Source organism: Myotis nattereri, assembly GCF_964212035.1.
Source record: "Myotis nattereri genome assembly, chromosome: 1".
Classification (NCBI taxonomy): domain Eukaryota; kingdom Metazoa; phylum Chordata; class Mammalia; order Chiroptera; family Vespertilionidae; genus Myotis; species Myotis nattereri.
The window spans coordinates 2122260-2136346 of NC_138075.1; the positions used below are offsets into that span (position 1 = coordinate 2122260).

At 60.1% G+C, this 14087-nt stretch overlaps 1 protein-coding gene across 1 annotated transcript; it reads left to right on the forward strand.

Moving 5' to 3' along the window:
- The first annotated feature begins 3596 nt into the window (after positions 1 to 3596).
- Positions 3597 to 9300, forward strand: ATP5MJ (ATP synthase membrane subunit j). The gene is made up of 4 exons (XM_081106498.1): positions 3597 to 3691; positions 7552 to 7675; positions 8343 to 8366; positions 9139 to 9300. The coding sequence occupies exons 2-4, from the start codon at positions 7552 to 7554 to the stop codon at positions 9171 to 9173; spliced, it is 183 nt and encodes a 60-aa protein (XP_080962624.1). The 5' UTR covers positions 3597 to 3691; the 3' UTR covers positions 9174 to 9300.
- The last annotated feature ends 4787 nt before the right edge of the window (positions 9301 to 14087 follow it).

Genomic DNA, 14087 nt, shown 5'->3' on the forward strand with positions numbered 1-14087 from the left:
CCCAGAGCTGCTGACATGGTCCCCGCCACTTGCTGGACCAGTGGAGGAAGGCGGAGGACAGAGGTGGAGGTGTGCAGGAGGCAGCTGATCGATGTTTCTAACTCTCTCTCTCTCCCTTCCTCCCTGTAAAAAATCAATAAAATATATATATATTTTAAAAACCACAGTACCAAAAGCTATTTTTTTAAATTGTTTTTAAAAAGAAAGAAAGTGCAGCCGAAGTCCGAGTAGGCGGGCTTGTCCCCTTGGTGCCCAGCACGGCACTGTTACCAGACAGGGCACCTGGCCCCCGGCCCTGAGCGGGTCTGCCTCGGCGGCCAGGTGCGTGTGGGTTCCTGACCTTGTGCAGGAAGGATTTCCCAACAGGAGTCCAGGTGACCATGAGGGCACGTTTACGAAAGCTGAGGACAGTGACAGCAGGAAGGGCCTAGCAGAGAAGCAGCAACAGGAGAGCCCGGGCTGGGTGCTCTGGCTCCCGGGGCCGTCGAGAGAGGGGCCTGGGAGCCGGGGTCGGGGTGAGCCCGGTGAGCTGTCACTGCCCATTGCTCCCGGGTCGCTAGCCTCGCGGGGTCCTTAGCCTTTAGGGAGTGCCCGCCTGTGGGAGAAGGTGGGGTCGGGGGGAGATGGTGCAGTGTGCTCCCCAGAGGGAGAGCGCTCTGGGCCCTTTGTCCTGAGGGTTTTCTCTCTCTCTTGCAGGCCAGAATTTTCAGGGGGTCTCGGGAGGATTTAGCCAACTAGTCACTGGTTTCCTGTGTGTGCTCTTTCGGGGTCGTGGTCTCCACCGATTGGTCAGCGCCAGAGCAGGCGGTTCATTGGTCACTGCAGCTGGTCCTGGTGTATCACCCACTTGGTGTTGCTGCTTTTCTGGGCCTGGAGCTGAAATACAGCCGAGGCCTAGATGTCATCTCCAGGGAGGTGACCTTCGTTATCTGGCTGTAAGTTGCTCGGCCAGTTGGTTCGGCTATCTCAACCTCCCCATTCTGCTTGCCGAGGAATTTTCCAGCTTCTTACTATCCTGACTCAGCACGGAGCTGGGAGTCCCAGGCCCGAATCCTGGCCACGCCACTAACCTATATTACAAGCTCCGGACCTTGTATTCTATTCCGAATACTGCAGCCTCCAATGGCATGATGTTTGGCCGGGGACACGGAACTTCACAGGCCAATGGAGGCTGCGGGCCTTGGAGGGTTTGCATATTTGCGTTCCCAGAGCTGCCCGCGCTGCACGCCCAAGGGGAAAACAGCCCCCAGCAATCCCAGTGCCGCCGATGCCGAAGCAGCCCTCTCCCACAAGCAGCAGAAGCCACGGCCGAAGGGCCTTCACGTCTCCGCTGACCTTCCCAACCACAAAATGCCGCATCTGCACTTTGAGTGAATCTGCTGGGGCGGCCGGTTCTTTCAACATTGTTGTCTTTGAAGATGCCTTGGATTTGCAACTAAAGACATTAAAAATCTGTTGATCTCCAGTCAAGCTTGAAGTTCAAAAGCTTTGTCTTGAAATAGCTTACCAGGATGCTCTTCAAGTTCCCCCTAGATGTGTGTTGCCCTCGGCAGCTTTCTAACTCATCATAGGTCTGAAACACTCTTTTTCCGAGAGAGTGGTTCTCAGACCTGGTCGTCTCAGGGCTCCTTTACGCTCTGAACAATAACTGGCCGGTGTGGCTCAGTTGGTTGGAGAGTGGTCCCAGGCACCAAAAAGTCGCAAGTTCGATTCCCAGTCAGGGCACAGGCGTGGGTTGCACCTTTGGTCCCAGTTGGGGCAGGTATGGGAGGCAACGAATGGATCAATGTTTCTCTCTCACATGGATGCTTTTCTCTCACATTGATGTTTCTCTCTCTCCCCCTCCCTCCTTCCCTCCCTCTCTCCTCTGTCTTTCTCCCCCTTCCTTTCTCTCTAAAAACAGGAAATCATATCCTCAGGTGAGAATAAAAATTAAAAACAAAAAATAACTGGCCCTGGCGGGTGTGGCTCGGTTGGTTGGAGCCTCATCCCGTACATCCAAAGGTGGAGGGTTCGATTCCCAGTCAGGGCACATACTCAGGTTTCGGGGCCCCTCCCGTCCGGGTGCATGCAGGAGGCAACTGATGGATCGATTTCTCTCTCTCCCCCCTCTTCCTCTCTCTAAGATTAATTTTTTAAAAAAAACTTACAAAAATTAAAGCCATGTGATGTTAAACGAATATTTTTTATGAAAAGTAACTAAAATATTACTTTTCCTGTGGGAGAAGAGTGGCACGTTTACATTGTCAATGATCTCTTAACGTGGCAGTGCTGGGAGACAGCTGGACTCAGGCCTGATGTCATTCTCTTGTGACATCACAAGTCACGCAGCCTCTGGAAGACTCCACCTTGCCCTGGTGAGAGAACGCCAGTGAAAAGGGACATTCGCATCTTCCCATTGCGATGAAACAGATGTGACCCCCAGGAGGGGCTTGGAAACCCCCAAACCGTGCTCTGAGAGCCACTCCCTAAAATGGCCAGCCTCCAGGTTTTGCACGCGGCCTGCTGTGCTTCTGAGCGGTCTTCTCCTGGAAGCAGAACGCCCCCCCCCCCCCATCCCATCCTTCCATCAGAGCTCATTTCCTTCTGCCTGAATAATGAACTTTTGACTCTTTTTTTTTTTTTTAATGCGGATCTACTGGTGATTATTCCCTGTCTTGGTTTGTCTGAAATATCACTTCACCTTATTCACTAAATGTTAACTTCCTTATGCACTGAACGCCAGGTTGGCAGTTTTTAGTTTTCCATGGTTTTGTTTTCAGGTTTCGAGGCATCCGTTTGTTTTCCTGCACCCGCCTGCTTGGCTTCCATCAGGCCTTTGAATCTGTGCTGTGACTTTTCTTCCATCTCTCCTGGAAATGTCTCAGCCACCTGTCTTCTCATGTCCCTGCCCCGTCTCTCATTTCCCTCTAAGACTCCAGCTGCACATCTGACCACCCTCCCTCTGAACGCTTGTCGCTACATTTTTGAATGGTTTCTTCTGTCTTCCAATTCAGGTAAGTCTTCAACAATCTAACCCGCTGCCAAACACATCCCATTCCTCTTCGGCTCTTTTCCAGATCCGGTAAGTGGTTTTCTTTTTGTTTCACTGGTTACAATTTTCTGCTGAAATGTCCAGTCTTGGTTTTGTCTCCTTGCCCAGGGAGGTGGCGCTTTTCGAAGGCTGTGTCTGTTGGGTCCAGTGCTGGAGCCCGGTGCGCGTCTACAGTGGCTCTTGCGTGGAATCACTACGCACAGAACCGGTGCACACACGTTAATGCAAAGAGCAATGGCAGGAAAACCGCGGAGACCGGACACTCGACTTCCCGGGCTTCAACAGCAAGGAGAGACGGTCCCCTTTTCAGGTTGACCAACTCGTCCGCTCTGTCCAGGCCCTTCCCGGTTTCCGCACGGAGTCCCGCGTCGGGGACAAATGCACACGGTTCGTCAGCTTATTATGACACCGCAGCCCCACGCCACCCGCCCCGCCCCTGCCCTCCCCTCCCCAGCGCTGCGCCTCCAAGCTGCAGCCTCGGGGCGGCCGCTGGGGGCGCTGTGGTGCGCAGGCGCCGCCTGGGACGCGCTCTGGCTCTGGGGCGCCGCTCCTTCCGCCTTCCCGGCAGGCCCTGCGCGGCGCATGCGCGTTCGGTGACCTTCCCGAGTAGCTGGCTGTGCGGGTCGGGGCTGCCCAAGCCGTTGGTCCTGCGGCGAGGTGAGTGCGGGGACCGGGGCCCGGTGCTTGATGCGGGGCAGCCGCGACCGTGGGGGACGGGGCGGTGGCCGGAGGCGGCCCAGGGCCGGATGTGCCCGCGGAAGGAGCCGGCGGCGAGCGGGACCCTCCCCAGACCCAGCCGCCTCGACCCCCGCCGACCTTGCGGCCCGGCCCAGCCCCTGCCCGACACCCCCCGGCGCGAGCTGGGCCGCCCGGCCCCCGAAGCCGGAGGCGGTGGCCCGGGGGGTAGGGTGCGTGCGGGCCCACCGCCCCTCTCCCTCTTGGACGAGCGCCCTCGCCGCGTGGGTTTCCGCCGCGAGCCGAGGTCACGCGAGCCGAGGTGGCGCCGCGGGCTAGTGATGGAGCCGGAGCCCCAGCCGAGCACCCGAACCCGCCTGCAGTGCGCCCTCCCCGCACCCCTCAGCTCCCCGCGCACACTTGTCCCGGAGCTACACTGCGCCTGTGACGTGGGGGAGCGAAGCGGGGTCCAGGGGCGACGCTTGGGCTGCATGGGCCGAGGGAGGGAGTGGCCGCTGCAGCTGCTCCGAAGCGTCTGCGGGGTGCGCGGCCTCGGGGTGCGCGGTCTCGGCGGACACCCTCTGACCTTTGCGGAGGACGGGCCTCGGAAGGCAGGTGCTGGGAGGCCCGCCCACGGGGCTGGGGGAGGCGGGGGGACGGTGGCTCGGGTAGCGAAAGTGGGGGGGTCCCGCCATTAAATGTTGAGGACATGTCCGCTGCCCAGCCAAATGTGGCAACTCGGGGTGAAAGGAAAGTCGGGGCTCCTGGCTGGTGCCGCCCAGCGGTTGCGCGTCCATCAGGGCGCCTGGGTTGCGGGCTCCATCCCCAGGGCGGGGCGTTCGGGAGGCAGCCGGCCAGTCATTCTCTCTCATCGATGTTTCTACGTCTCTCTCTTCTGAAATAAATGAAAACTTTAAAAAAAAAAAAAAAAAAGGAAGGAAGGTTGGGGGGAAGGTAAGAGTTGGCATTGTACCTGGGGCAGTCCCAGGCAACTAGGTGAGAAGACGATGCCGGGCACCTGGGCCCTGAGCTGAAAGTCGGGGTGACTAGCGGTTCTTCGGTCCCTCTTACCTCCTGTGCAGCCTCCAGACCCTCCTCTGGCCCCGCTCGGAGGGCCTGGCCGAGGGCTCCTCTCTGCCCTGAGGCTGGGTGTCCGCAGCCTTCCTGCTGCTGCTGCTGCTGCTCAGGCTGCTCACTGAGTTTTACTCCGTCTCCTCGAATTCCGGGGAGCTCCTGGGGGGCAGGAGGAGGGCTCCCTGCTTTTCAGAAAGGGAACTTCTGAACCGGCAGCGTCGGACGCTGCCCGAGGGCGGGAGAGAGCAGGCAGAGCTGGTCCAACAGAACCCGGGGTTCCAGGTTCTGCCCCGTGCCCCCTGGCACCCTCCTCCCCACCCACTGCTGGCGCAGGAGGCGAGGCTGCCCTCGGGCACCTTCCCAGTCAAGTTGTTGGGTTCGTGGAACCTCATTCTAACGGAGCATCTCAGTGCGGTGTGAGGGCTCAGGGGAGGCCACGGCCCATCGTCCGAGGTCCGTCCTCCGAGCGCCAAGCCTCGGGCCCAGTAAGCTCTCTCTGGGACGAGCTGGCAGCAGGGCCTGGCTGAGGACAGGCTGCCTTCCCCAGGGCCCACGTGTAGGGCTGCGGAGCGGGGAGGGATAAGGTGTGGAGCACCTGGTGACGCTGTGAAATGTGCATTACGTTTTGGGGATAAAAGCTGAGCTGTGCCGCGCCTCCGGGCCCTTCCCTAGTCCCCCGTGGTATTGGGTATAACAAGCGATCGACATAGGACGCCCTGACATAGGACACCCCGACGTAGGACGCCGGGCGCTGAGCCCTGGCGCAGGGCAGCTCGTCTGCACACCCTTTGAGGTGGGTGCTGTTCACCCTGCTCTACAGGTGAGGGAACAGGCCGTCTGGCTCAGCTGGAGGGGCAGGGCCAGGGTCAGAACCTGGGCGGCACAGTGGCCTTCCAGCCCCGCCCTCCCAGCTCCGTCTGGCCTGGGGTCGGGGCGCATACCCGGCCGCCTAGTCCATGCTCAGCTCACGTTTGCCGGGTGAACAGCGAGCCCACGGTGCAGGTGTCCGTGCGGAGACCAGGGGATGAGGACAGCTCTGCAGCGAGGGGAGGGCGAGGAGGTCGGAGTGGGGGTGAGGCCGCGGCACCAATGGTGCAAAGTAGCCTTTACAAGTAAAAGAGGAAGGACGAGGGCTGTGAGGTGGTTTGAATGGCTGTGGGCAGTAGACCAGCTGTTTCTACAGGGCTCACCTGAGGATGGGTTTTTGTTGATTTTTAAAGGGGCGGAGGGGGGGCGGGGGTAGAGAGAAACATCGATCGGTTGCCTCCCCTATACCCCGACTGGGATCGGCCACAGCCTTGTGTGCGGAGTGAGACGCCCACCCACGGAGCCTCCGGCCAGCGCTGTCACAAAACTGATTCAAGTGAAAGTGGGGGGCTCATTCAGAGTCTGTAATAAATTATAAACGTCATCGAAGCGTTCCTTTGAGACCTACACATGAAAGTGCGCTGTGTAAGTTCAGAAATGGATGGCTCTGTCAATCAGATCCAGCCATTATTCATGAAATAAGTTGTCATCATCGAACTCTTAGGAAGTGACCTGTCTTAAGCTGCCTGCTTTGTGTTTAGCAATGGACTTGGAGACTGGGGTACCTGTAAAGCATTGCGACCCTAGTTAACACGGTTTTTTATTGTCTAATTGAAATTTGCTGAGAATGGAACTTAAAGGTCTCACCAAAAGAAAACATGAGGCGATGGACGTGTTACCTAACTGCACGGGGGAAACCCTTTCACAGCGTGTACGTGTATGAAGCCACCGCCACGATGCACACTTTAATATATGTATGTGTGTGTGTGTGTGTATATATACATATATATATATATATATATATATTATTGATTTTTTTTACAGAGAGGAAGGGAGAGGGATAGAGAGTCAGAAACATCGATCAGCTGCCTCCTGCACACTCCCTACTGGGGATGTGCCCGCAACCCAGGTACATGCCCTTGACCGGAATCGAACCTGGAACCCTTGAGTCCGCAGGCCGACGCTCTATCCACTGAGCCAAACTGGTTAGGGCAACGATGTACACTGTAAATACCATACAGTGTTATGTCGTGTCAGTTAAACCTCCGTGAGCTGACACTTGAAGAGCGAGCACCGAGTTGCAGCTGTTGCTGTGCACCCGGCCTGGGTGTTGTTCTCACGGGAAGTCGTCCTGCCTTGACCATGTTCTTGTTCTGCTTTGAATGCCAATAGGTCTGCCCGGCCAGCGTGGTTCAGTGGTTGAGTGCCAGCCTATGAACCAGGAGGTCACAGTTCGATCCCCGGTCAGGGCACAGGCCTGGGTTGCGGGGCGTGCAGGAGGCAGCCGATCCATGATTCTCTCTCATCGTTGATGTTTCTCTCTCTCCCTTTCCCTTCCTCTCTGAAGTCAATAAAAATATCTATATTTTTAAATGCCAGCTGCTCTCAGCATGATGATGCTAACACTTGTTCCCAGCTTAAAGTTGTAAAGGTGGTGTGTGATCGGGCAGGACATTCGTGGAGGGCAGCCCCTGGGGGCATTGCTGACTGCGGGATGGCACAGGCTTGAGGAACGAGGGTGACTGACCGAGAGCTGCTGGCCCAGTTGGCGTTGGGGGAGGGTGCAGCTCAGAGAGCGAGAGCAGGGGCCCTTCCGGGGGAGCAGTGGAGGGGACGTCTGGCATCAGCAGATCCCCGATGAGTCGTGGAAAGAGCGTGAACTGCATGAACAGACGGAAATCTCCTGCCATTTCCGTTTGAAACCATGGTCGTGTTACTAGTTCTCACTGCTTTCTTTCCAGATGTTTCAGAGCCTGATGAGAAATGTGTGGGTCCCCATGAAGCCCTACTACACCCAGGTTTACCAGGAGATCTGGGTGGGCATGGGGCTGATGAGCCTCATCATCTACAAGATCCGCAGTGCGGGTGAGTGTCCTCGGGCTGCGCTCTTGGGGTCGGGGCTGTAGTTCTTACCTGGGAGTGACCATCGGGACCCACTGGGCCTCCATGAAAATGTGGGGAGCACACGGCGGCCGAGAGCTGTTTGGGGAAGTAGGAATAAGACGTGGCCATCGGGGAACTGACTTGCCTTAGGTGCCCGTGGTGTGTCGAATGCATAGGAGAGAACCTTAGCGTTAAGAAGTGCAGACTGACTGTTCGGGGGGGAAGTCCTGGTATACAGTGGTTATGGCTCCTTTTCCGTGTTTGAGTGTTTGAAATGTTTCATGCTGAGAGTCACGGCAGGGTGACCATCTCGCTGTCAGAGGAGCAGAGGTGGGGCCCAATCACGCACTGACAGCGATTGGCTCAAAGAGGAGAAACAGGAGGAAACGTCCCAGTTGCCAGACGAGGGCTTGGGGGGTGGTGGGAGCCGGTGCTCCCTCAGTTGTGAGACGGGGGCTCCCTCGGCCATGAGACGGGTTCCCCTCGGCCGTGAGACGGGGCTCCCTCAGCTGTGAGACGGCGCCCAATTCTGAGAGCTCCCTGTGGGCTCTGCCCCGGCTGTGACCTTCCCGCCACGTGCTGGTCCCACACTGAACTGGCTCCGGGCTTTTGTAAAGCGCTGATTGCTTTTTCTTTCTTTTTCTTTCAGATAAAAGAGCTAAAGCTCTGAAAGGTAAGGTGTTTGCTTTTTCAGTCGGTGGGAACGAGAGCCGACCGGACTGGGGAGGGAGTGGGGGCCTGAAGGGAACGGAGAGGGTGCGATGGGGGCTTGCGAAGGTGCAGCCTGCTCCTCGGGGTCTGACGGTAGAGGCGGCGCTCACCCGTGTGCAGCAGGAGGGAGCGTGGACAGGCAGGGAGCTGGCGCCCCCATAGGGAAGCCCCAGTTGCTGGGAGCACCTGCCTGGTCGGGGTGTGAGGGGAGCCCCATGATTTAGGCCAGGGGTGGGCAAACTTTTTGACTCGAGGGCCACAATGGGTTCTTAAGCTGGACCGGAGGCCGGAACAAAAGCATGGATGGAGTGTTTGTGTGAACTAATATAAATTCAAAGTAAACACCATTACATAAAAGGGGACGGTCTTTTTTTTTCAATAGTTTTATTCATTTCAAACGGGCGGATCCAGCCCGTGGGCCGTAGTTTGCCCACCCCTGGTTTAGGCCCTGGTGCTGGGCAGGTCTTCACGTTGCTTCCCGAGTGACAGTGAAACGCTGTCATCTGAGCCCTGCACGCCCCGGGCTGCCCCTGGCCCTTGGGGTCGGGAGACATGACATGGCCCACCCTCCATCTTGCACCTGCGAGTGAGCTGCGTGCACGCGTGGGCGGCCTGTGTAGAAACAGCCTCTTCGTACGATGGGACATGCTTACACTTTCTGGCTTGTTGAGGCTGAGACAGTAAACTGCACTCTGCCTGCTCTTCCTAACTGTCTGTTGTGCTTCTTTCCAAAGGTTCGAGTCCCGCGCCTGCTCATGGTCATCACTAGCAGCCCAGCCGAGGGCGCAGCGGGGAGCGTTGGCGGTTAGATGGGGACGAAGGACAGTATCTAGAAGTGCCGTGCCCTCGCTGGCATGAATAAACATACCTTAGACACCACGCCTGCGCGCTCTCCCTCCCTCCGCCTGCGCCTGCCGACCCCACACGGATCTCTGACAGCAGGAGCAGCCAGGCGCTCCCTGAGCCGGTCGGCCTAGGGACCCCCAGGACTGGTGCCAACATCTCGGTTCTCGTAGCAGTTGGCGGTCAGGCCTAGACACTCTCCCGTCTGATGCTCAGTGCCCGTAAGCTTGCCCACAGGGCGCTCCTGCGTCCTGGGAGGTGGGGGTGATGATGTGCACGTTCTGACTTAGAGCCGTTGGGAGGGGGGATGGAGAAGCATCGTATTCCAGCTAAAATGCTTTAGAAAGAAGGCCCCATTAGATCGCAGGCGGGCGGAGTTAGAAGCTCAGGATGTCATCAGGAGGCAGTCATGACATTAAGAACCATCGATCCTTCCCTTCAGTGAGGCTAACGCCACACGAATCCTGCGTGACCTTTCCTCCGCCTAAAGCAGTGACCACATCCTTAGAGCTGCTTGCTTTAACCTTCTAAAGCGGTGAACTTGGAGGCGCAGGGAGCCCAGTGTGAAACCTGGGTCCTGGCAGGTTAGGGCTCTGGCTGTTTCCTTCCCTGCTCTTCCTCGGCGTCTCCGGCATGCGGCCGGGTCTGGCCCTGTCGGAGCCCGACCAGTGGCTGCCGCGTCCTGTGGGGCCTGTGCCTCCGTGTCTGTTGGGTGGTGGGTCAGGTGGGCCTCCGCCTCTCCCTGCCTCAGGCTCCAGCAGGAGTTGGCGTGAAGGCATTGGACGCCCGGGAACAGGGGGTGGGGGGGTGGGGGGGAGTTCCATTCCCACAGGAATCGCATTTTCTCCCGTAAGAGTTCGGCCTCCAGGGGATGAGTTGGCGCTTGGTTCAGAAAGACTATCTTAGAATTACTCACCTGGGCGCTGTGCTCAAACCAGCTGGTGTCAGTCACCTGGGGGCTCACAGGACTGCTGGCCTGGCAGGGCCTGAGACTCCTGTCTGTCTGACACGTTCCCGGGCGAGCTGATGCGCAGGGACCACTAGGAACACGGAAAACTGCTGATCCTACAGAGAGCGGCACCCACAGCACTTACGGCCATGGCACCGCTCGCCACGGTTCTAAGCCAAACGTGGTGGGGCTCCAGGCCCACGTACAGAGGAGGAAGCTGAGGCTGAGGCCGTGCGTGCGAAAGGTCACCAGCCAGTGCAGGGCCTGGGACCTGGACTCCAGAGCCTGAACTCGCCCAGAAAGGGAGAAGGTGAGGCCCAAGGAGAGTGGCCCTGGAGTGGACAGGGCTGGTGCCGGCCCGGCGCCTGTTCCCTTGCCACCTTGGTTCCTTCGTGATCGGGCAGATGAAATTGTCTTTAATATTAAAGATTTTTGTCACCCACCATGGACCGGCACCTGTGCCACACCTCGTGCAGAGCGGTGGGGGTCGTTGGGTTTCAGGTGAGGGGATGAGCCGAGTTCGAGGGTGCCCTCTGAAGGTGGCCGGTCTGCTGGCTGCCGCATGGTGGTTTGTAGCAGGGCAGCTGGAGGCGGTTTGTAGCAGGGCAGCTGGAGGCGTTGAAGGTAGATGGGCTCGCCCGCCAGCCCCAGAAGTCCCGCAGGGCCAGGCGGCCAGGAAGTGAGCTGGCAGCTTCCTGTGGGCAGGCCCCACCAGCCCAGCTCCTCCGGGCTTGGGAACAAGCCGGTCGTAGCCTGGGGCGGCCTGTAGGTGGAGCCAGTGAGCAGCAGGAGCTGCCTGTGGATGACAGCCCGACCTGGGGACTGCTGGGTGCTGGCGCTGGGCAGAGGGGCCTGTCCGAGGAGCCCTAGGGGCGCTGCAACCACAGAGCCACAGCGGTCCCGGCCCATAGGAGGGAGCAGCCGCTGCTGGGAGCCCATGCAGGCCTTTCCTGAAACCCGCACGCCTCCATCCTGGCCGCGTGCTCTGCAGAGGGCCGAGAGGTGGAGGAAAGAGACTGCAGCCAGGCATCTGAGAGGCCTCTGATGGTGTAACTGCTCTCCGCGCTTTAACTCGGCCTCGGGGAGCCTTCTTGTCACTGTCCCTGGGTCCCTGCGCCCCACTGGAGACTCTGGAAGGAACGGGACGCTGGGCCCCCTGGAGCCCAGAACTGGGTCTGAGATGTGGGCTCTGCGTCCCTCCGGGCCTCTGGCCTCGCCTGCCAGCACTTCTCCCTGCCCCTGCCCTGCCCTGCCCTGCCCTCTCCTCCCTCTGCCATGACCTTTGACCTCACTACCCTCCTCCCATGGCACCTGCCGCCTCTGTCCTGGTGGGAATAGCTGAGGGGACATCGATAGCCGTAGGTCAGGGCCGGCCTGGGATGAGCTGCCTGGGCCAGGTGCCCACCTTCCACCAGCGGCGTGACCCGACCCGTGGGGACTGGGAGCCGCTCTCCTTCCCGCCGGCTCTGATCCTATCGGACCGCCCTGACACCCCATCCCGTTTCCACCTCCACTGGTACAGCCCCAAGTGGGTGAAGTGTTATTTAACCTTTAATGGTGGTCGCATAGTGTCATGTCCGCCGGCGAGTCTGACCTGCAACTCCAGGTCTGGGCGGCAGTGGGTGTGCTGTGAGCTGGGCCCGGGGCCCGGGGGCTGGCCTGGTCCTGGATTGAGGGGGGGGGGCCCTCCCCCCACAGCAGCCCCAGAACTCTGCGTCTTTCCAGGGGAAACTGATCAGACAGGTTTCTCACCTCAGAGGGAAGCAATGAAGCTTCCATGTCACTGCCCGCGGGGGGTGGGGGGGGTTCACCCTGAACTCCACTGGCTCCTGGGGGGCTGGGTGTGCCCCCAGGACGCTCGGGCTCTAGGGGTGAACTCGGGGCCCAGTGACAGCAGCACCCCCTTCTCCTCCACCGACGGGGGGGCTGATAAACACCTGGAGGCTGGAGGTGGGGCGCCTCTACTCCAGGAAATGAGCTCAGGAGAGCTGGTGGCCTGGATCCGGTGGCCTGCCAGAGTCACTTACACCCACATTACACTGGCGTCCGGAGTAAGTGGCCAGGGAAGTGTTTGTCCTCGCGCTCGAACAAAGCAGCCTTTGTCGCCGGCTGCCCAAGCCAGGCCCTGCGATAGGACCTGCTGGAGCCGTCCCGGCGCCCGCAGCTGCGGGGACGGTGAACCCTTCTCGCGTGGGTTTGCTTTGCAGGGTCTCTGCTCCCCCTGGGCCCTCCAGGCAGCTCCCTCTCAGCCCCCCAGGTCAGCGAGAGGGCTCTGTCTCCTTGTCTGAGAGGTGATCTGCACCCCTCAGAGCAGCCTGTGGAGGCCCCTGGGCCCCACCTTCCTGGGGTCTCACCCCGCCTCCCAGGTCCTTGGAGCGCTCCCTGCGGCACCCCCAAGACTCACACACCCTTCCCCTGGGCCCCGGCTGGGTGATGGTTAAGTTCCTGGTGTAGGAGCCGGGCACTCACACACACAACTTCTGTGGGCCGGTTCACAACCATCCAGGAAGGGGGGACAGGGCGACAGCCAATGCAAGCTCTGGGCTGAGCTGTCCCGGGCGCAGGGCAGAGGCCGGGGGACCCGCCTCTCTGGAGAGTGTCCCGCGTGGAACACCAGCTGTGCGGGCACAGTGCAGGCCAGGACTCCCCCGGCTGGATGGCGGCTCAGGCAGCGGGGCCCACTGCACCCCGCAGCCACAGCCAGCACCTCGGGAGCCACATGGGAGGGGTCCCCTGTGGGGGCTGCGGAGCCCAGAGGACCAGAGGGAGCCCCCAGGCCCCCCTCCCGCCCAGCAGGAGGCCTGCGAGGAGGCCCAGGCCCAGGCAGGACACGCTTCCTGGGACCCTTGGTGTCGGAGGGGGAACGGCCTACTGGCATCGGGACCCTTTAGCCGGTGACCTCCAAGGAGATGGCACAAAGTGGCAGGCGGGCGTGGCCCTGGGAAACCAGGCCAAGGAGGCGGTGCGGGCACGGGCACCAGGAGCACTCGCCCGCCGCACCCTCCGCCCCACCCCTGGCCTCTCCGCCAAGCCCTGCCCATCGGGGTAAAGGGGCAAGGCCCGCGAGGGGCAGGTGCCCTGAGCTGGGGTGACTTGGTGACTTCTGGGCGCCGTGAGTCAGGAGGAAACGAATGAAGAGCTGGAGGCACTTCCCGCACTTCCTCCTCCGGGCAGCTACCCAATGAGGGCCACTGGGTGCACAGCAGGCCGCACCCCTCGGCCGCACCCCTCGGCCGCCCGGTGGCCTGGCCTTGACAGCATGGCCTCGCCCTGAGCCAGTCCTGGGGACGGTGCCCAGCAGAGGCCACCGGAGCGGGCGTCACCATGAGAACTGACACTCTCCCGTGGGGGGTGCAGCCGCAGGACCGGGCCCTGCCCTGGGCCCACCTGGCATGAAAGGGGGCTCGGACCCTGTCCTGGAAGGCGGGGTCCACCCAGTCATCTCCCAGCCGGACCACCCAGGGGAGCGGGGCCTGGAGGAGGGACAGCGTGTGGCTGGACAGTTCCTGTGTGATTCCTCGGCGTCTGGCCAGAGCCCTCGGTACTACGCCCAAATTACAGCGAATCACCAAGATCCCAGAGGCCCCGACTTCCTCCCTCTGCATCTGGACTCTGGCCTGGGTCCCCCTTCACTGGCCACTTGTCCGTGGTACCCCACATTCCCCAGTCAGGCCTGCCCTCGGTCCCCGCCAGACCCTGGCCCTCACACGGCGGCAGGAACCCGGGGTGAGTCACACGACCTCTCTGAGCCTCAACTTCCTCATCTATAAAATGGGCCTGTCCTGCCGCCTGCAGGTCATAAGGTGCAGTCTACATCCTGACGGGGCAAGATCACCAAGATTTAGTTTGCTTAAGGCAGTGGTTCTCAACCTTCCCAATGCCGCAACCCTT